The sequence below is a fragment of the Amia ocellicauda genome, chromosome 1, assembly GCF_036373705.1.
Source record: "Amia ocellicauda isolate fAmiCal2 chromosome 1, fAmiCal2.hap1, whole genome shotgun sequence".
NCBI lineage: Eukaryota > Metazoa > Chordata > Actinopteri > Amiiformes > Amiidae > Amia > Amia ocellicauda.
The window spans coordinates 1,923,450-1,944,547 of record NC_089850.1 but is presented as its reverse complement, the minus strand read 5'-3'; the positions used below and the strand labels follow the sequence as shown (position 1 = coordinate 1,944,547).

At 39.2% G+C, this 21,098-nt stretch overlaps 1 protein-coding gene across 3 annotated transcripts in view; it reads left to right on the top strand.

Moving 5' to 3' along the window:
* The window catches only part of heca (hdc homolog, cell cycle regulator), a 66,520-nt gene that overhangs the window by 28,758 nt on the left and 16,664 nt on the right, over positions 1-21,098 (top strand). Inside the window, exons 3-4 of one of the 3 annotated variants that reach the window (XM_066700238.1) lie at positions 15,999-16,160; positions 20,615-20,695. The exons of 1 other annotated variant lie outside the window; for it this stretch is intronic. In XM_066700238.1, coding sequence (XP_066556335.1) covers positions 15,999-16,120 — 122 coding nt within the window. In that variant the 3' untranslated portion in view covers positions 16,121-16,160; positions 20,615-20,695. Of the gene's footprint in view, positions 1-15,998; positions 16,161-20,614; positions 20,770-21,098 lie in introns of those variants that run through there. One more of the 3 variants, XM_066700122.1, reaches the window with a different exon arrangement.

Below are 21,098 nucleotides of genomic sequence, written 5' to 3'. Positions count from 1 at the left end.
GTGCCCCATTTTATCACTTTGGATGAATCAAGTTAATACAAATTGTTTTGGTACTATAATTGCCTTTATTAATGCTTTTCTTCTGCTGTAAAACAAAATCAAATACATTAAATATGGCAAATGTTTTCAAATAAACAACACATTTGAATAATCTATGTACAACATTTTACTTTTATGTTTTGAGTAAGGACTGTATACTCGTAGTTTGTGTTTACCTTAATACAGTAATTTGATACTGATACTGATTAATTTGAAACTTTGCGTTTACCACATATTGCTGCATTAACTATGCGTCAATAGTCTACTTACCTTCTCCATCAAGACTGATGTAATCCTCAAATGTTTTGGGTTTGATTTTTCTTTTTGTAAACTGTTCTTGTATGTTTCTTTGTTCTAAAAAATACATCAAGATGATCTGCTAGCTGGTATAACGCATCCTCCATTGAACCTATGGAATGATAATGTTAATTATTGATTTATTTAAATACAGATTTCAATAATTATGTAAACAATAATACAGACTAGTAGGGCTGGGCGATATGACTTAAAAACAATATCTCGATATTTTTAGAAGTTTGTGCGATATACGATATATATCTCGTTTTTTTTTTTTTTTTAAATCCAATCAAGCCACAAAATAAGACCAAAGACATTCAAACTACAAGTATTTCATTAATCCTTCAATAAGCAAAACTAACAAATACTACATGCAGGCTGTCATGGTAAATATATGCAGAATGCAACATTACAGCGCAAGTGTTGTGTGATTACTATTACGTGTTTTATGTTGTTATGGGATATATATACACACACACACACATAAGTTTAAAAATAGCTGGCGTTACATTAGTTTTAATAAATCTTAAATGCGGGGTGTCTTATCCCAGGGATTTTAAATAGAACAATTATCCGGTCAAGGAAGGATGGACAGCAGCTCCCGTCTAAAAACAGTCCATATTCACCGATGTCCCAAAAATTATTTATTAGAGAAAAAGTGAACATTATAATGCTTATGCATTTCGACTTATCTTCCTCAGAGCACATATATAAATATACACATTATGATTTACTGTCACATAACAACAATAACACAAGTAATAGTAATCACACAACACATGCTCTGTAATGGTACAGATTCAGGAAGATTTACCACAACTGGGTTTATAGTGGCGCATTAACATCTGCTAGACAGGAACATTTCTTCACTGACTCGCGTTTCGATTCTACTTACCGGTACAGCACGATGTTAATACAAAATGGTTATATTATTAATAATAATAATACAACTGTTGAACCACTTCACCATCTTAATAAAAAGAAAATGATACTTTCTGCATGTGTTTGCATTGCTTTCCAATTTATTAAAATGCAAACAAATGTTATTATAAATTTTATACAAATGATAATCTAAATTAGAGGGGGTGGGGGGTGCTTGCAGTTCGCGTTTAGCCCGGCGACGAGAGTGGGGCGCAACGTGTGCGCTTGCGCATTAAAGTGTCTCTTGGTTATGTTGGTTATTCTGTATCAGTTCACTCTCCTCCATGTCTGTCTGTGTTTCTGATGTACATTTCTACCTGCATCCAGCAGTGTGGAAGAACCGGGAAGAACGCAAAGCGTCCTAATGACGTAAAATACTGCCGTAAAGATTGCAATTTGCGACACCTCGATATAAACGATATAGCATAATATGAAACGATAGACGTTTTTCTATCGTCATACGATATTTATCGTCATATCGCACAGCCCTACAGACTAGCATTGCAGACCATACTTGTATCACAAATGTACTCCTAATACTACAACAGTGAAAGGTACAGCTTAAACAAATATCGCAGAAAAAGAAGCAGACTAGGGGCTGGATTCAATCAAAACTTACCCACCCACTAATAGCAAACTACATACCTGTACATCATAGCGGTTACATTTATGATTAGAAGAAAGGGTCATCTTACTAAAAATGAATCCGTAACTGAGTACAGTTGTGTCATTTTCTATTAGCGGGTGGGTCAGAGTTTTGATTTTAATCCCAGCCTAGGACAGTTAAGGAAAATGCATCACTGTTGACACTATTTGGCAGTGACGTTATTTCTAGCACCTATACCTTGCTAAATACTGCCGGGTAACACTATCTGGGACAACATTTATATTTATAAAATATTTTGGTTATTATTGCAGACATTTCTAATAATAATAATAATTATCATCATCATCAGATGTCTTAATCCAAGCCATGTACATTTAAAAAGGCAGCGTATGTTTGCTTCACTTAGCGTGCAGTGACTTAATTTCCATATTTTAATGTTTGGACATTCATAGACACAATGTCCTCATCACTGACAATGCACAGTGTTTCATCTTCCCATAAAATAACACATGTCACCCGTAGGGCTTTCCGACACAATTAATTTAGCTGCCATTTCCCAAACTACTGTTTCGGTTAATACGTGCATTGTGAAACAAATAGGCATATAAACAAACAAGAAAGGTTCATACTGATCTTGTAAACGTCAAACCATAATACAATAATAACATCCACTGTATTTGAAAATCTGTATTTTCACCTTGATTAAATTAACTTTTCAAAACCAATACATAACGTAAATATTTCAATTAGAAATTAAACTTTTCATATCCAGGCCTACTCAAAATCATTACCATTGTTACAGGGATATTATACAAATGTTAAGTTTAAATGTAAGAAGTTCCTCATATATTTATATTATATTATATTATATACATACATTTTCTTGTAGTTGGCCACCAGGTTTGCACACATTTCAGGAGGGATTTTGTCCCACTCCTCTTTGCAGATCCTCTCCAAGTCATTAAGGTTTCGAGGCTGACGTTTGGCAACTCAAACCTTCAGCTCCCTCCACAGATTTTCTATGGGATTAAGGTCTGGAGACTGGCTAGGTCACTCCAGGACCTTAATGTGCTTCTTCTTGAGCCACTCCTTTGTTGCCTTGGCTGTGTGTTTTGGGTCATTGTCATGCTGGAATACCCATTTTCAATGCCCTAGCTGAGGGAAGGAGGTTCTCACCCAAGATTTGACGGTACATGGCCCCGTCCGTCGTCCATTTGATGCGGTGCAGTTGTCCTGTCCCCTTAGCAAAAAGACACCCCCAAAGCATAATGTTTCCACCTCCATGTTTGACGGTGGGGATGGTGTTCTTGGGGTCATTCCTCCTCCTCCAAACACGGCGAGTTGAGTTGATGCCAAAGAGCTTGATTTTGGTCTCATCTGACCACAACACTTTCACCCAGTTCTCCTCTGAATCATTCAGATGTTCATTGGCAAACTTCAGATGGGCCTGTACATGTGCTTTCTTGAGCAGGGGGACCTTGCGGGCGCTGCAGGATTTCAGTCCTTCACGGCGTAGTGTGTTACCAATTGTTTTCTTGGTGACTATGGTCCCAGCTGCCTTGAGATCATTAACAAGATCCTCCCGTGTAGTTCTGGGCTGATTCCTCACCGTTCTCATGATCATTGAAACTCCACGAGGTGAGATCTTGCATGGAGCCCCAGACCGAGGGAGACTGACAGTTATTTTGTGTTTCTTCCATTTGCGAATAATCGCAATTTTTTTGTTGTTATTCTGTCTCTCACTGTTAAAATACACCTACCATTAAAATTATAGACTGATCATTTCTTTGTCAGTGGGCAAATGTACAAAATCAGCAGGGGATCAAATACTTTTTTTCCCCACTGTGTATATATATATATATATATATATATACACTCACCTAAAGGATTATTAGGAACACCATACTAATACTGTGTTTGACCCCCTTTCGCCTTCAGAACTGCCTTAATTCTACGTGGCATTGATTCAACAAGGTGCTGAAAGCATTCTTTAGAAATGTTGGCCCATATTGATAGGATAGCATCTTGCAGTTGATGGAGATTTGTGGGATGCACATCCAGGGCACGAAGCTCCCGTTCCACCACATCCTAAAGATGCTCTATTGGGTTGAGATCTGGTGACTGCGGGGGCCAGTTTAGTACAGTGAACTCATTGTCATGTTCAAGAAACCAATTTGAAATTATTCGACCTTTGTGACATGGTGCATTATCCTGCTGGAAGTAGCCGTCAGAGGATGGGTACATGGTGGTCATAAAGGGATGGACATGGTCAGAAACAATGCTCAGGTAGGCCGTGGCATTTAAATGATGCCCAATTGGCACTAAGGGGCTTAAAGTGTGCCAAGAAAACATCCCCCACACCATTACACCACCACCACCAGCCTGCACAGTGGTAACAAGGCATGATGGATCCATGTTCTCATTCTGTTTACGCCAAATTCTGACTCTACCATCTGAATGTCTCAACAGAAATCGAGACTCATCAGACCAGGCAACATTTTTCCAGTCTTCAACTGTCCAATTTTGGTGAGCTTGTGCAAATTGTAGTCTCTTTTTCCTATTTGTAGTGGAGATGAGTGGTACCCGGTGGGGTCTTCTGCTGTTGTAGCCCATCCGCCTCAAGGTTGTACGTGTTGTGGCTTCACAAATGCTTTGCTGCATGCCTCGGTTGTAACGAGTGGTTATTTCAGTCAAAGTTGCTCTTCTATCAGCTTGAATCAGTCGGCCCATTCTCCTCTGACCTCTAGCATCAACAAGGCATTTTTGCCCACAGGACTGCCGCATACTGGATGTTTTTCCCTTTTCACACCATTCTTTGTAAACCCTAGAAATGGTTGTGCGTGAAAATCCCAGTAACTGAGCAGATTGTGAAATACTCAGACCGGCCCGTCTGGCACCAACAACCATGCCACGCTCAAAATTGCTTAAATCACCTTTCTTTCCCATTCAGACATTCAGTTTGGAGTTCAGGAGATTGTCTTGACCAGGACCACACCCCTAAATGCACTGAAGCAACTGCCATGTGATTGGTTGGTTAGATAATTGCATTAATGAGAAATTGAACAGGTGTTCCTAATAATCCTTTAGGTGAGTGTATATATATATATATATATATAATTATATTTACTATTTTATACGAGACAAAAGCAAATTATGTCATAATATACTGTATTAAAAGGACCCAACTCACGCAGTTGATCTTGAAGCTGTCTCTCAGGTCTGGCGGGCGACTCGAAGCCGGACGCCCCCGGCCTGCCCTCAGGTCACGTCAAGACACATTTAAAGTCATATTCGCCATTACATTATTAATGGTGAAATTACGAAACGTGATTTAGTCTGTGACAAAAATATACTAACATTATCAAATCGCTAATTAACATCAGCTAAGTGTACAGAACTACGAGATTTCACGTGATCTGGGACAGGAAGCTGCGCGCGCACGGTCTCTCAGTCTCGCAGCGCTCTGCTCGCGGTGCCATCAATCTGTCCGCATCGCCAGCGTTTAAAGTAATAACTGCAAATGTGTGTTTTATACTCACCATGTGTATGATTATGAACCATATATTGAATATAATAAGACCTACTAATTCCGCTGTCATTTAAGTAGTTAATATAGACACCAACCAGAAACATTAAAGTTTAAATATACATTTTACTCTACAATAAAATATAATATGTATTTAATAGTACATATGTATTTAACTTTACTGCCTTGCTGCCTTGCTTTTCTGTTTTAGCCCTCACGCTTTTTGTTAATTTAAAATAAATGTATTGTTATTTTGCCCCACAACTTTCTCACAATATAACACACATAGGCTTTTTGTAGTGATTTGTATTTGAACAATTAACAAAACCATATTTGAAGAAAAAGTCCTTATATGACCTCGTCCCCAATACTGCCTTGCTGGCGGTATCTTGGCTAGTGTTAGCAGTTGTTAGGTTGGCTCTGGCCCTTTATTTCTAATGACAAATTGATCTATCGCTTGAAGAAATCTATTATGTTTATGTTCGACTTACAATACGAAATTAAAGGGGCTGGCAACTCTAGTAGTTAGCTAATAGGCTAGTGGTTATCATCTGTTCGAGATGTGGTCTGCACGTGCATGATTGAAATTTAGCTTAAAGGGAACGCAAAACAGGATTGTTTTGGTTCAGTCTTACAGAGTGTCCTGCAATATAGTGCCTCATGTGGCTATAAGGTGTGCTGCAAATAGTATTATACTCTGAGAAAACCAGACAGAAAAAGTGTACTCTGCAATTTGGTTTGGTGACCCATTTATTCTACCTGGGTGCTATAAGGTCTCCCTGCATCCAAACTATATTAATTGATAAAATGTCACATCTTGAAATCCTGAAAGAGTTGTCCTTTGGGGTATGGATAGCAGCCAACGTTTGTTGTGAAGGTTTCACTTTTAAGTTTTGTAAGTTGCTAATATGAAATATTAATATTAAATTATTTATAGTAAAAAAAATATGTTTTACATATATACTACCACCAACATACGAGAAGATATAAACCAATAATTTTTAAATCTGTGATAGCTGTGCTTTAAGTCCTGTCCTACAAGATTCCCTAGTAACATCCCCTGCCATGCAGATTACTGTTGTCCACATGCATAAGAGTCTGCCTTTTAAGAAACCATACACCGGTAATCAGCTGCCAGGGCTTGTTGCAATTTACATGTTTCATAATAAGTACCCCCCCACCAGATTACAAGTCCATAGAGAGAGGAACAGGTGCTGGATGGTAACTGCCAATCATCTGGAACTCAAAAGTATAGTTTAAAGAGTATAGTCCTCTCGTTTCATGGAATTAATTAAACTTGTACTGGACCAGTGTATCCTTTCAAGGGATATATAGGCCTATGTGTCATCTAATATTTTTTAGTGGTATAACAGGTGCAGTTAATAGATGCAGATAATAATATGAAGTAACATAACAATCAGTGATCAGAGTAGTCTCATAATGTGTTAACATATTGAATTGTTCCTTTCCCATTTTACCACTTTGTTAACCTTGTTAACATGTCCGAACAACCTTATCTTAGTAGCAAATTAATATTGAAATATACTTTTTTTTTTACGAGTATAATAAGGATTTCTTGCATACAGTCCTTTAAATCCAACGCATTAATTACCATTTTATGTTATGACATGTAGAAATGTAACTGAAGCTACATCTACACTGGATGTAAGTGAACTGCAGTATTTCAATGCACACCAGACACATTGGATGAAATAAATACATAACCCTGCCTCTCTTTTCCTCTCTTGTCCTTCTTTGATCATTTTTATTTACTGATGAACTACTACTATTACTACTACATTATTGTTGTTGTTGCTGATGTTAATAATAATTTAGCTTCTGTATTAATTAGGAATTTAAATCACTACAATGTTAAATTGACCTGACATATGTGCTTGGATTGCTTTCAATTGTGAAAAATAAAATCTTTCCTTTATTCTTGTGTGTAATCAGAGGTGTTCCAGATTAAGATTAAAGTCCTTGGTCTAGATATTTGTAAGGTTTGCAAACCACACAGAGGGGTTTGGCTATTGGCTATGGCTGTTGCTTAAAAATGCACATTATTTCCCATATTCAAAACCCTGTTTTGCGCAGCACAATCCATTCTGCGCCATTCACCCTTTAAGTGTATGCAAGGCGAAAAATAGGAGGAGTAGCTGAAATTGTGCATGATTCTTGGTATATTCATAGCTGTGCGCTGAGCTAAAAACTGGTATGCGACATGCAAAATAATGCATTGAAAAGCATGGCGTTAACTCCACACAGAGCTCCTGGACAGGGACTTTCCTCCACAGTGGACTGTAATTGATTTGATTTTTAAATTATATATACACCAATCAGCCATAAGATTATGACCACCTGCCTAATATTGTGTAGGTCCCCCTTTTGCCACCAAAACAGCCCTGACCCGTCGAGGCATGGACTCCACTAGACCTCTGAAGGTGTGCCGTGGTATCTGGAACCAAGACGTTAGCAGCAGATCCTTTAAGTCCTGTAAGTTACGAGGTGGGGCCTGCATGGATCGGACTTGTTTGGCCAGCACATCTCACAAATGCTTGATTGGATTGAGATCTGGGGAATTTGGAGGCCAAGTCAACACCTTGAACTCATGATTCATCAGACCAGGCCACCTTCTTCCATTGCTCCGTGGTCCAGTTCTGATGCTCACATGCCCATTGTAGGTGCTTTTGGCAGTGGACAGGGGTCAGCATGTTCACCCTGACTGGTCTGCGACTACGCAGCCCCATACGCAACAAACTGCGATGCACTGTGTGTTCTGACACCTTTCTATCAGAACCAGCATTCACTTTTTCAGCAATTTGAGCTTGTCTGTTGGATCTGACCACATGGGCCTGCCTTTGCTCCCCACGTGCATCAATGAGCCTTGGCCGCCCATGACCTTGTCGCAGGTTCACCGCTTTTCCTTCTGACTGCCGATGCTCTGTCCCAGTCGTCTCACGATTTGGCCCTTGTCAAAGTCGCTCAGATCCTTACTCTTGCCCATTTTTCCTGCTTCTAATACATACAATTTGAGGACAAAATGTTCACTTGCTGCCTAATATATCCCACCCACTGATGGGTGCCATGATAATGAGATTATCAGTGTTATTCACTTCACCTGTCACTGGTCATAATGTTATGGCGTATATATACAGTGCTGTGCAAAAGTTTTAGGCAGGTGTGAAAAAATGCTATAAAGTAAGAATGCTTTCAAAAATAGACATGTTAATATATTATATTTATCAATTAACTAAATGCAAAGTGAGTGAACAGAAGAAAAATCTACATCAAATCAATATTTGGTGTGACCAGATATTTGGTGTGCCTTCAAAATGGCATAAATTATTCTAGGTACACTTGCACACAGTTTTTGGTAGATTGGCCCAAAGAGAACTAACCACAGTTCTTCTGTGGATTTAGGCAGCTTCAGTTGCTTCTCTCACTTCATGTAATCCCAGACAAACTCAATGATGTTGAGATCAGGGCTCTGTGGGGGCCATACCATCACTTCCAGGAATCCTTGTTCTTCTTTATGCTGAAGATAGTTCTTAATGACTATTGCTGTATGTTTGGGGTTGTTGTCATGCTGCAGAATAAATGTGGGGCCAATCAGATGCCTCCCTGATGGTATTGCATGATGGATAAATATCTGCCTGTACTTCTCAGCATTGAGGAGACCAATCATTCTGACCAAATCCCCAACTCCATTTGCAGAAATGCAGCCCCAAACTTGCAAGGAACCTCCACCATGCTTCACTGTTGCCTGCAGACACTCATTCGGGTTCCAATCTCCAGCCCTTCGGCGAACAAACTCCCTTTTGCTAGAGACAAATATTTTAAATTTTGACTCATCAGTCCAGAGAACCTGCTGCCATTTTTCTTCATCCCAGTTCCTGTGTTTTCATGCATAGTTGAGTCACTTGGCCTTGTTTCCACGTTGGAGGTATGGCTTTTTGGCCACAAGTCTTCCATGAAGGCCACTTCTGAACAGACTTCTCCGGACAGTAGATGGATGTACCAGGGTCTAATTGTTTTCTGCCAGTTCTGAGTTGATGGCACTGCTGGACATCTTCCAATTGCGAAGGGAAGTAAGCATGATGTGTCTTTCATCTGCTGCAGTAAGTTTCCATGGCCGACCACTGCGTCTATGGTCCTCAACATTGCCCATTTCTTTGTGCTTGTTCAAAAAAGCTTGGACAGTACATCTGGAAACCCCTATCTGCCTTGAAATTTCTGCCTGGGAGAGACCTTGCTACCTTGTTTGTTGTTGCTGTGCTCAGTCTTGCCATGGTGTATGACTTTGACAGTAAACTGTCTTCAGCAACCTCACCTTGTTAGCCGAGTTTGTTTTTCTCCTCGCTCAGTTTTAATTCCTCCTGCACAGCTGTTTCTGTTTCGGTTAATGATTGTGTTTCAACCTACATATTGAATTGATGATCTTTTGCATCTGTTTGGTAAAATTATTGAATTTGTTTGATTAAAGGACGACTTAGGCGGATACGCCCAAAATTCGGGCATCAATTACAAAGTATTAATTATTTGAGAAATGATTTGAGATAAAGACATGCAGTGTTTTTAGCTGCATAGCTGAGATTCTGCTGAAAAGAGCCATGTGTGGTTTGTTTACATCGCGTACTTCCTGATTTTAGAAATTCAATGTGCAAAGCAGCACATGGGGTTGGAATTGCCCAATGGAGAGGGTTTACTGTGTGTGTCATATGCCATGGAGAGCTGCCATTACTAGCCAATCCAAAAAACCCTGTCTCAGGCAGCTGATCAGTGTCGGGTTACAGACCAAGCAGTGCCAGAGATGGGGGAGGAGGGGGAGAGCGAGAGAGGGGCTTATACAATTCAGCTCAGCTATTATAAATGCTACTGCTATATATGTGGTATCTATGGATTCAGAACAGCTTCAGCTATGCATGTATGCATGTATTATGTACTTATAATAAAGTATATACATTATATTATTATATTAAAATCAGGCCTGTTGCCACAGGGAAGTTGGAAAAAAATAAAGGGCATCAAAATGCAGTTTTACTTGTTTAAAAATGCATACAATACTACAAAATGCAAAGTATAAAAGAGAATTAAACTGAAGCAAATCTTGATTACCATTTTAATTATTAATTATTATTAAACAATTTCAATCCATCATCCATATTAGAATGTGTGGTACATTTGTGTTTATCTTCTTGAACTCAGCTGCATTTGTTTTTTAATAAAGACAAAAAAAGGATTCCAAGCGTAATCTGAAAGTATTCTGATTACATTACTGACTTGGAGTAATGTGTTGGATTAGGTTATAGATTATTTTCAAAACAAGGTAATTATTATTCTGTAACAAAATTCTTTTTAAAAATAACCCTCCTAACCCTGTATATGCTAGTCTGAAAACTACTACTGATATGCAAATAAAGTTGCAGCACTTTTAAGCTATTTAAGCTTTTAAACTGTATGTATTGTACTGTATTATACACTCACCTAAAGGATTATTAGGAACACCATACTAATACTGTGTTTGACCCCCTTTCGCCTTCAGAACTGCCTTAATTCTACGTGGCATTGATTCAACAAGGTGCTGAAAGCATTCTTTAGAAATGTTGGCCCATATTGATAGGATAGCATCTTGCAGTTGATGGAGATTTGTGGGATGCACATCCAGGGCACGAAGCTCCCGTTCCACCACATCCCAAAGATGCTCTATTGGGTTGAGATCTGGTGACTGGGGGCAAGTTTAGTACAGTGAACTCATTGTCATGTTCAAGAAACCAATTTGAAATGATTCGACCTTTGTGACATGGTGCATTATCCTGCTGGAAGTAGCCATCAGAGGATGGGTACATGGTGGTCATAAAGGGATGGACATGGTCAGAAACAATGCTCAGGTAGGCCGTGGCATTTAAACGATGCCCAATTGGCACTAAGGGGCCTAAAGTGTGCCAAGAAAACATCCCCCACACCATTACACCACCACCACGAGCCTGCACAGTGGTAACAAGGCATGATGGATCCATGTTCTCATTCTGTTTACGCCAAATTCTGACTCTACCATCTGAATGTCTCAACAGAAATTGAGACTCACCAGACCAAGCAACATTTTTCCAGTCTTCAACTGTCCAATTTTGGTGAGCTTGTGCAAATTGTAGCCTCTTTTTCCTATTTGTAGTGGAGATGAGTGGTACCCGGTGGGGTCTTCTGCTGTTGTAGCCCATCCGCCTCAAGGTTGTACGTGTTGTGGCTTCACAAATGCTTTGCTGCATACCTCGGTTGTAACGAGTGGTTATTTCAGTCAAAGTTGCTCTTCTATCAGCTTGAATCAGTCGGCCCATTCTCCTCTGACCTCTAGCATCAACAAGGCATTTTCGCCCACAGGACTGCCGCATACTGGATGTTTTTCCCTTTTTCGCACCATTCTTTGTAAACCCTAGAAATGGTTGTGCGTGAAAATCCCAGTAACTGAGCAGATTGTGAAATACTCAGACCGGCCCGTCTGGCACCAACAACCATGCCACGCTCAAAATTGCTTAAATCACCTTTCTTTCCCATTCAGACATTCAGTTTGGAGTTCAGGAGATTGTCTTGACCAGGACCACACCCCTAAATGCATTGAAGCAACTGCCATGTGATTGGTTGGTTAGATAATTGCATTAATGAGAAATTGAACAGGTGTTCCTAATAATCCTTTAGGTGAGTGTACTGTTTGCATTCAGCAGCTACGCTTTAATGAATGTAAAAACTAGACGTAAAAGTAACGCAGACTAAGTTTCTTCAGAAACCCATTCTAGTTATTATTCTAGTTTCCAACCACTTATTGTAAAACACATCTCCTCCTACAGTCCTTCAGGCATTAAAATGACACTCTGCAAGCTTTTTGCACTATATCTGAAAATGTATGCTATTGTTTTTGTGCTGATTGGTGGTCCAGATTCTCTTAATGCCTCCAAGGACCCCAACACATTAAACAGCTAATAACTTCTGAAAGGTTATTCTTAGCACCATACTTACAATTGAACACTAATAGGAAATCATAGATTCCCTTTCCGAATATCTCATTACTTCTGACCTTTGACTTTCTCAGAGCCAGATATTGCAGGTTTGTTATTTTAGAATGTGTCTTCAGATATTGAACATCTCATTACTCCTTCAAGGAAGCTGTTACAGTGAGGGAAAAAAGTATTTGATCCCCTGCTGATTTTGTACGTTTGCCCACTGACAAAGAAATTATCAGTCTATAATTGTAATGGTAGGTGTATTTTAACAGTGAGAAACAGAATAACAACAAAAATATCCAGAAAAACACATTTCAAAAAAGTTATAAATTGATTTGCATGTTAATGAGGGAAATAAGTATTTGACCCCTTCAACTTAGTACTTGGTGCCAAAACCCTTGTTGGCAATCACAGAGGTCAGACGTTTCTTGTAGTTGGCCACCAGGTTTGCACACATCTCAGGAGGGATTTTGTCCCACTCCTCTTTGCAGATCCTCTCCAAGTCATTAAGGTTTCGAGGCTGACGTTTGGCAACTCGAACCTTCAGCTCCCTCCACAGCTTTTCAGTGGGATTAAGGTCTGGAGACTGGCTAGGCCACTCCAGGACCTTAATGTGCTTCTTCTTGAGCCACTCCTTTGTTGCCTTGGCTGTGTGTTTTGGGTCATTGTCATGCTGGAATACCCATTCACGACCCATTTTCAATGCCCTGGCTGAGGGAAGGAGGTTCTCACCCAAGATTTGATGGTACATGGCCCCGTCCATCGTCCCTTTGATGCGGTGCAGTTGTCCTGTCCCTTAGCAGAAAAACACCCCCAACGCATGTTTCCTCCTCCATGTTTGACGGTGGGGATGGTGTTCTTGGGGTCATTCCTCCTCCTCCAAACACGGCGAGTTGAGTTGATGCCTCGATTTTGGTCTCATCTGACCACAACACTTTCACCCAGTTCTCCTCTGAATCATTCAGATGTTCATTGGCAAACTTCAGACGGGCCTGTACATGTGCTTTCTTGAGCAGGGGGACCTTGCGGGCGCTGCAGGATTTCAGTCCTTCATGGTGTAGTGTGTTACCAATTGTTTTCTTGGTGACTATGGTCTTAGCTGCCTTGAGATCATTAACAAGATCCTCCCGTGTAGTTCTGGGCTGATTCCTCACCGTTCTCATGATCATTGAAACTCCACGAGGTGAGATCTTGCATTGAGCCACAGACCGAGGGAGACTGACAGTTATTTTGTGTTTCTTCCATTTGCGAATAATTGCACCAACTGTTGTCACCTTCTCACCAAGCTGCTTGGCAATGGTCTTGTAGCCCATTCCAGCCTTGTGTAGGTTTACAATCTTGTGCCTGACATCCTTGGACAGCTCTTTGGTCTTGGCCATGTGGAGAGTTTGGAATCTGATTGATTGATTGCTTCTGTGGACAGGTGTCTTTTAAAGGTGTCCCTTTAAGAGAGTGCTCCTAATCTCAGCTCGTTACCTGTATAAAAGACACCTGGGAGCCAGAAATCTTGCTGATTGATAGGGGATCAAATACTTATTTCCCTCATTAACATGCAAATACATTTATAACTTTTTTGAAATGCGTTTTTTCTGGATATTTTTGTAGTTATTCTGTCTCTCACTGGTAAAATACACCTACCATTAAAATTATAGACTGATCATTTCTTTGTCAGTGGGCAAACGTACAAAATCAGCAGGGGATCAAATACTTTTTTCCCTCACTGTACCATTTTCATAAAGGGACAAACAGACCAACAATCAGACTGATAGTAAATAGGAAGCTGGAGTAAAAGACAATCAACAGTAATCTATTAAGTGCACAGTTTGATGGAAGAAAAACCAAGAGTTAGCAAAGTAATTTCATAAAAAGATTATGGTACTGGGCGATAATATAACATAACATTCCAGAACCATGCTGGGCTGTCTCGTTAACAATTCATCTTTGACATATAGACTGATAAAAGTTAATCTTCTTTATCTTCTACTAAGGTAAAGAAATCTTAGTTTTTTATAAAATCTTTACATATTTTATATTGTGGTACACACACTCCAAAATACACAGTACATGGTACCATAGATATCAGTACATAGAGGGTTTCCCTGTATTTTGTTATATTAATATTTTGGTTTTGCAAAGGAATTGAATCTTTAAACATGAAATTGGTATATATTCAATCATAACTTTTATTTCAGATTGAGAGTGAGCAATTAAACATTTGAGTTTAAAGTCTCTAAACAAATTTAAGTAATCAGCAAAACAAGAACTATACATTTTGACTTCCATAATATAATTTCGGTATTGTGTTTAAAGCCTTTTCAAGAGGGATAAACAATTCCCCTTTTAGGCAACACAGTGGAACATTTTGCATTTAATGCACATCATGGTAAGACTTAATTATACTTCTGCGTCTGCTTCTCTGCGAACATGCTTGGGTGTTGTACGCAGAGTTTTGTATAGGTGTCTGCCAACAATACTTGCACGTAATGTTAAATGGAAACCTGTTTTCTGTGGTGCGCGGTTTGTGTCATACATAATTTCATGCACGAAAATGCTTCTGTACACCAAATTAATAATATACTGTATTATCCTTACATCATGTAGTGGACAAAATGCATACTTGGGTGGTCATCCTAAAAACTGAAACTCAAAAAACTATTTCAGGAATTGTATGTGACTCTGGAACAGCTGTTATCCATTGCAAAGTTGAAGATATTGAACCTGAGGGGGGGTGATAGTTTTCAACAAATAGCATTTTCCCCAGGTCTTTCACCAGAGATTATTTGAAATTGTTGTTCATGGCTTTTTTTAATCTCTTAGGAGAGTGAAATGCTAGCTAATAAAACTAACAACTGCTCATGTGAAACAAAGTATAAAGTACATAAAGAATATGATCACAATAACTTAACACATTTTGTGCATTCCTATACAGAGTAGTATACATTGCCCCCAAATAAATACATAAATAAATAAATAAATAAATAAATAAATTGAAAACTCCATATTCCATAAATTTTATGGAAGCAATATAAAAGGCAATCAAAATGTTATGATATATAGGCCTAGGTAAATTATGATCCTTTCAGGTTTCCTCATATGTCTCCCTCTCCGTCTTATTTATTAATATTCTCTATCTTATTGTTTTACCACTTAAGTGGACCCTCCTTCCTCTTCCTCCTTCATTTATACCCTCTCTGGGCGCCCTCTTCCAGTACTGTTATTCCCCAACCTTTTTCCCTTCATTAGATGGTCACGCTACACTGTCCATCCCCCTAAGATGCATTCATCAATGTGATTAAACTGTTCCAGCTATGTACAAAACCAAAATTTGCTCGAATCCCAATAACAATAACATAGAAAGATTTACTCTAAACGTATGGGTATGACTTACAAGTCACAGGTTTTTGGGCTCTCTTGGCCCTCATTGGTTTGTGTGGGGCTGCAGCAGACACGATGCCCTCCAAGGGATCCTGTTGCCCCCTGCATGCTAGGTTCTTCATCTCCCCCTTCTGAAGTAGCATTTGGCATACACTCATTATAGTTGCTCCCAGGGAAATGCGGAAACCATCAAGCTCTAGAAAAAGTGTGGTTAAATCAAGGGACAAATCCTGTGTTTCAGATGGGGGCCCTTGGATTTCATGCTCCTCTGCATCCTTTGGGCCGGTATGGCGCCAGCTGATCCTGATGCAGTATGGCCCTCCACCGCCTTCCTTTCATCTGCACCCAGTACACCATGTCTGAGATCTGTTCAAGCACAGTACAAGGGCCCTCCCAAGAATTGGTGAGTTTTGGGCTCCTGCCTCTAGTCTTGCACAGCAAGTAGACCCACACCCCTGTATCCCTGATATACATCACACTGGTGACACTATGTTCTCATTTGTTGGCGTGCAAATTGGTGGATTTTGTTCATGTAGTCTTGAAAATGTGTGAACATAAGTTGGGTCCTGACCCCGCTGTTGCCCTCATCAGGCGGATAATCATACAACAATTCTGTGGGTGTTCTGAGCTCTCTGCAGAACACGATGGATATAGGGGTACAACCTAAGACTTGATAGACTGCTGTCCTATAAGTCATGAGCAACTGAGGATGGGTGTTTGTCCCAATCACACTGGTGTTGCTCCATGAAAAGAGATATGTGACCTCTTTTGTGCATGTCTTTTGGACCCGTAGAAGCCTACAGACCTTGTGGAAGGTATTTTCCCATAAGGCTTTTGCCACTACCACAGCCTTCTGGTAGTGCATAGGCCTCAGGCCACTAATCCACAGCAATCAGAGTGAATGACTTACTCTGTTCTTGGTAGAGGGCCCGGGATGAGGATGGCCACCCTCTCAGTAGGCTTGCACTAGAAAGGACAGATAAAGAAACAAAGACCTTTATACATATACAGTTGTTACAGAAAGAAAAATATTTAGTCAATGATGTAGCAAAGTGTATTTACAAGAATAGATGCTTCTTAACATTTGCTTATACTCTGACAACAGGAAAATCCAAAAGAAGTGGCCAATATGCACAGTATCGCTATACTAAAGATCAATGACTTAGCAACAATTGGGAAACAAGTGATCAAACTATAACAACAAATTGACTAAAGTATTAAGTAATGTCAATCTTTTCTCCATGCAAAAAGGATAAAACAAGGTCCATTTTGCATGTATAACAGTACATTAAGATGATAAAATAGGAAGTAGTATACCAATTGGCAGGAATAGAGTTCAAGCAGAAAAGAAACTGTAGAAACCATAAAATAGTTGTAATTCAGAATATGTCAAAGAAATAAACAAAGCACAGAGAAGTGAAGTGAAGTTGGTAGCAGTGAACAGAGAAAACAGAAACAGGATTTGTAGTTCAAGACCGTAATTACTTTAAATATCAATTAGAAATAGATATGAAATTAAGACACTGATTAGAATGCATCACAACAGAACCCACATCAAGAACATGCATAAGGTAAAGGAAGATATAGTCACAAGGCAAGCTGCAAAGTTAAGCAAACTATAGGACTTCACCGGCTTCTGCTCTTTCCCGTTGATCTATTTTGCCTATTTTGGATCTTTCAGCTTATGGTTTTTAAACTTGACCCCACTCTCGGGAACTAAGAGCAATGCATGAACATTGTCTCATGTTTAATCCAGCAGGATAAAGAGGAAGTCAGCTGTGAATATGCTGTAGTGATGATTGAAGACAATTGGTACAAAGGATTTAAAAAACAAAAAATGTCATGATGCTGGGTCAACTCAATCTACCAGTACCTTCAAGTCCAGTGAAGAGAAACACTGAGACCAGGCCTCCAAGGTATCATCAATTTGAATACGATAAGAATCCTTACAAGTAACTAAGCTAAAAGTAGTCCACACAGAAGCATTTTGTGCCATCTGTCTTGATGATTCAATTATTCCATTCTGTAATATATCCAACATCTGACATTCTACCTTCTTGTAGCAGGCCCAAGGCATGTGGTGAAGCGATACACGAATGGGTGCAATATTGCTGGTGTTGAGCTAAATCTGTGCATGTGTGCTAGTTGTTGCCCTTACTTTGGGGTAAGATATCATACAATCCCTCCCTTTTGCCCCGCATCCAGGCAGCAGCTTTCCTACTCACACATCTCTGCCATTGTCTGTGTTACATGATTAACACCTAATCATTGTGTTTTGTGCTGCTGGCATTTCACTAACCCTACAATGAAATTGTAGAGACTTTTTTTGTGGTTGTCCGAGTCAGATTCTAGCCATTTGTGTTTCTTCCGGCAGTGGCAAGCCAAGTGGTCTAGGCAGCCGCACACCCAGTCTCACCTCTTTTACAGGATTTTTCTTACCACCTTTCTTAGCTCACCCTGGTTCTAACTATATTGTTGGGGTGGCCAACTCTGCATTTCTGTGGTTCTAGTGTGAATAGCTGGCATTTGGGGTTGCATCATGGTAGGCTGGTAGCTTGGTATGGTGAGTGGTGCCATTACTGACAGTCAACTTGCTGGTTCCCAAATGTAGATGGTTGTAGGGTCACATTTCCACTGAAAAAGGCAAGCATGTTATTCACTGGGACAGGCAGATGCTTGGGTCCTGGAAGTTAATATGGAGAAGAAAAACTGCTGGGATTCATTGTAGGGTTATCCCCCATGCCAAATGCGTCCCCATTTGAGGTGTTATTGCAATATTGTGGAAACTCGTACATAAACTTGCATGTCTTACATTTATTAATTGATCAACTCACCATAGGGAATAAGTAGGCTGATTCACATAAGGAGTTTCAAAGTTAGGAAAAGCACTTTTTTACCTCATTGCCACAAGTCAGTCTCTTCAGTAACATCTCTGTTCACTATGGCAGACATGTAATCAGCTCGAATTTGTATTAAAGCATGACATTTTTTTCAGTCCAATACACAATTTTGACATGAATCGCAGATAATAAAGCTTATTTCAGCATATGCTTTTTTGGAAGTGAAGATCAGTGTTTTCTAACAGTTTGATAAACTGCTTTCACCATCTGGTCTAATAACTCTGACTGTAAACCTGGATATGGTATTGCAAAAAACAATCACTTGCTTCTCTGTTTCTTGCTCTAAACTACACTTTACTGATTGATGCTTTCTGTTCTTCCACATATCTCAGTGAGAGCCTGATAGACAGCTTTAAAGCTTCAACATCTTTCTGTGGTCTCTATTGTCCTCACTACAATTATTTAGTTGACTTAAAATCTCAAGCTGAGTGAGATCACCATCATCTCTCTTCTGGGACCATGGATGCTTCTCCTTCTTGGTGCCATGCTATTGTGGCTTGGAGGCCTGATTCAACTTCTTAGTTAATTGGGTTACAGAGTGCTTGCCAACATCATTGTCATGACCACTGGATTCTCCAAACATGGAGACCAACTCATGACTGAAGATAAATCAGAACTGATTTATTTTTATTTTGTATTCTTATTCCTTTTTTTTTTTGTTATAACAGACCTCGCCCTCCTCATTGTATACCCTCTCTGTGCCCCACCCTACTGCCTTTCCTCAACCTGTTTCCCTTCATGAACCCTTTTATATCTCAATTTTGGTGCAGTGGAACATTACAATATGTTTCTCATGGATTGCTGCTGGGACACTAATTTCTCTGTCTACATTCTCTTTTCTCTATACACCCAGTCTTTCATGAGTTCTCTTACCATTTCAGTGTTGATTTTCAACACTTATCACTTCCTAAGTATTATAACTTCCTAACTTCCTATTCCTAACTGCCTTTCACCTATCATCCTAGATGGATTTGCATAACCTAAAGATCCACCTCTAAATCTAGTCTCCTCTACATTACTTTTCTTTCTTACATACCTTTCGATGTTAATTCCCCTCTTTTCTCCACCAAAAACCTTGGTATCACCTTTGATACCTCTTCTCTCAACATGCATCTCCCCCTTGTCACTCTTTTTTTTTCTGTCTGAGAAAAATCTATAGAATACATACATTTCTCACTTATTCTACTCATCGTTTAGGCCAGGCCCTTTTCTTTTTAGAAATGAATTACTGCAGCTCTGTGTTTTTTCTTCCTGCTTCTGACATTTGCCTTCTTAAGTTTATTCACATCTCTGCTGCTTATAATGTATACTCTCATTATCGCTTTTCCTCAATTGCATACCCTACACTGGCATCCTATTGTTGACCTTACATCCGTTCTCTCCTTCGGATTTCATATTGTACAAGTTGAATACTCGTGCCTTCCCCCAGATGTCTGATTGCCCAGGCTTGCTCTTTCTCTTGCCCCACAGTGGTGGAATAAACTGCAATATTGTATACGAGTAGAAACTTATCTTCTCTTATACCTTCATGTTATCCACTGCAATGTATGAATGATTTTTTTATAGTCATGTTGTCACCCTTGTGATGATGTGTTTAAGTAGAACCATGTGTATGAATATTTGTAAAAACTAGTGAAGTTGCCTTCACATAACAGCAACAGCAACAACAACAAAATATTACAATAATAATAAAGTGCATCTGATGCTTATTATTAGTTAAATATTAAACTTTGAAACATTCTGGGACCTGGCATTTTAGAGGGTTTGTTTAATTAAATTGATGTCTTGAAGCTGTGTATACAAGGGTATAATTGTAGTATGCTTTTATATTTCATTGTCTTGGTGTACACTTTGCCAACTATCATATGCTTTTTTATGTCGGAATGATTCTGCCACTACAGAACTGAATTACAAAGTGTTTTGTATCATGTAACTCTTTCTTTCTTCTCTTCTGAAGGGAGGCTGATGCACCTGTATGCGATCTGTGTAGACTGCTTAGAGGGCGTTCATAAAATTATCTGTATAAAATGCAAGTCTCGATGGGATGGTAGCTGGCATCAGCTGGGAACCATGTATACATATGACATACTGGCAGCCTCGCCATGTTGTCAAGTAAGTGTTTGGATTTTTAATATATATATATATTTTCATAATGTAATGTGTACAGTACAGGATTGAAATTTTAGCTCTTAGTGAGACAATATGTACAAGAAAGAACAAATTGCAACTGATATCTTAAATTAAGCTATTGATTTAAAGTATTACATTCACTAACCATTTACAGCAGACAAACAATGGCATGTCTAGTGCATTCAAAGTAATTTCAATAGTGCAATCAATGTAATGTTAAAAATATAGTGTAAACTACTGTTTGTATAGTATCTTTGAATTTTAACTTTAAAGTATATTAATCAAGACACATTATGTGACTGGATACTATC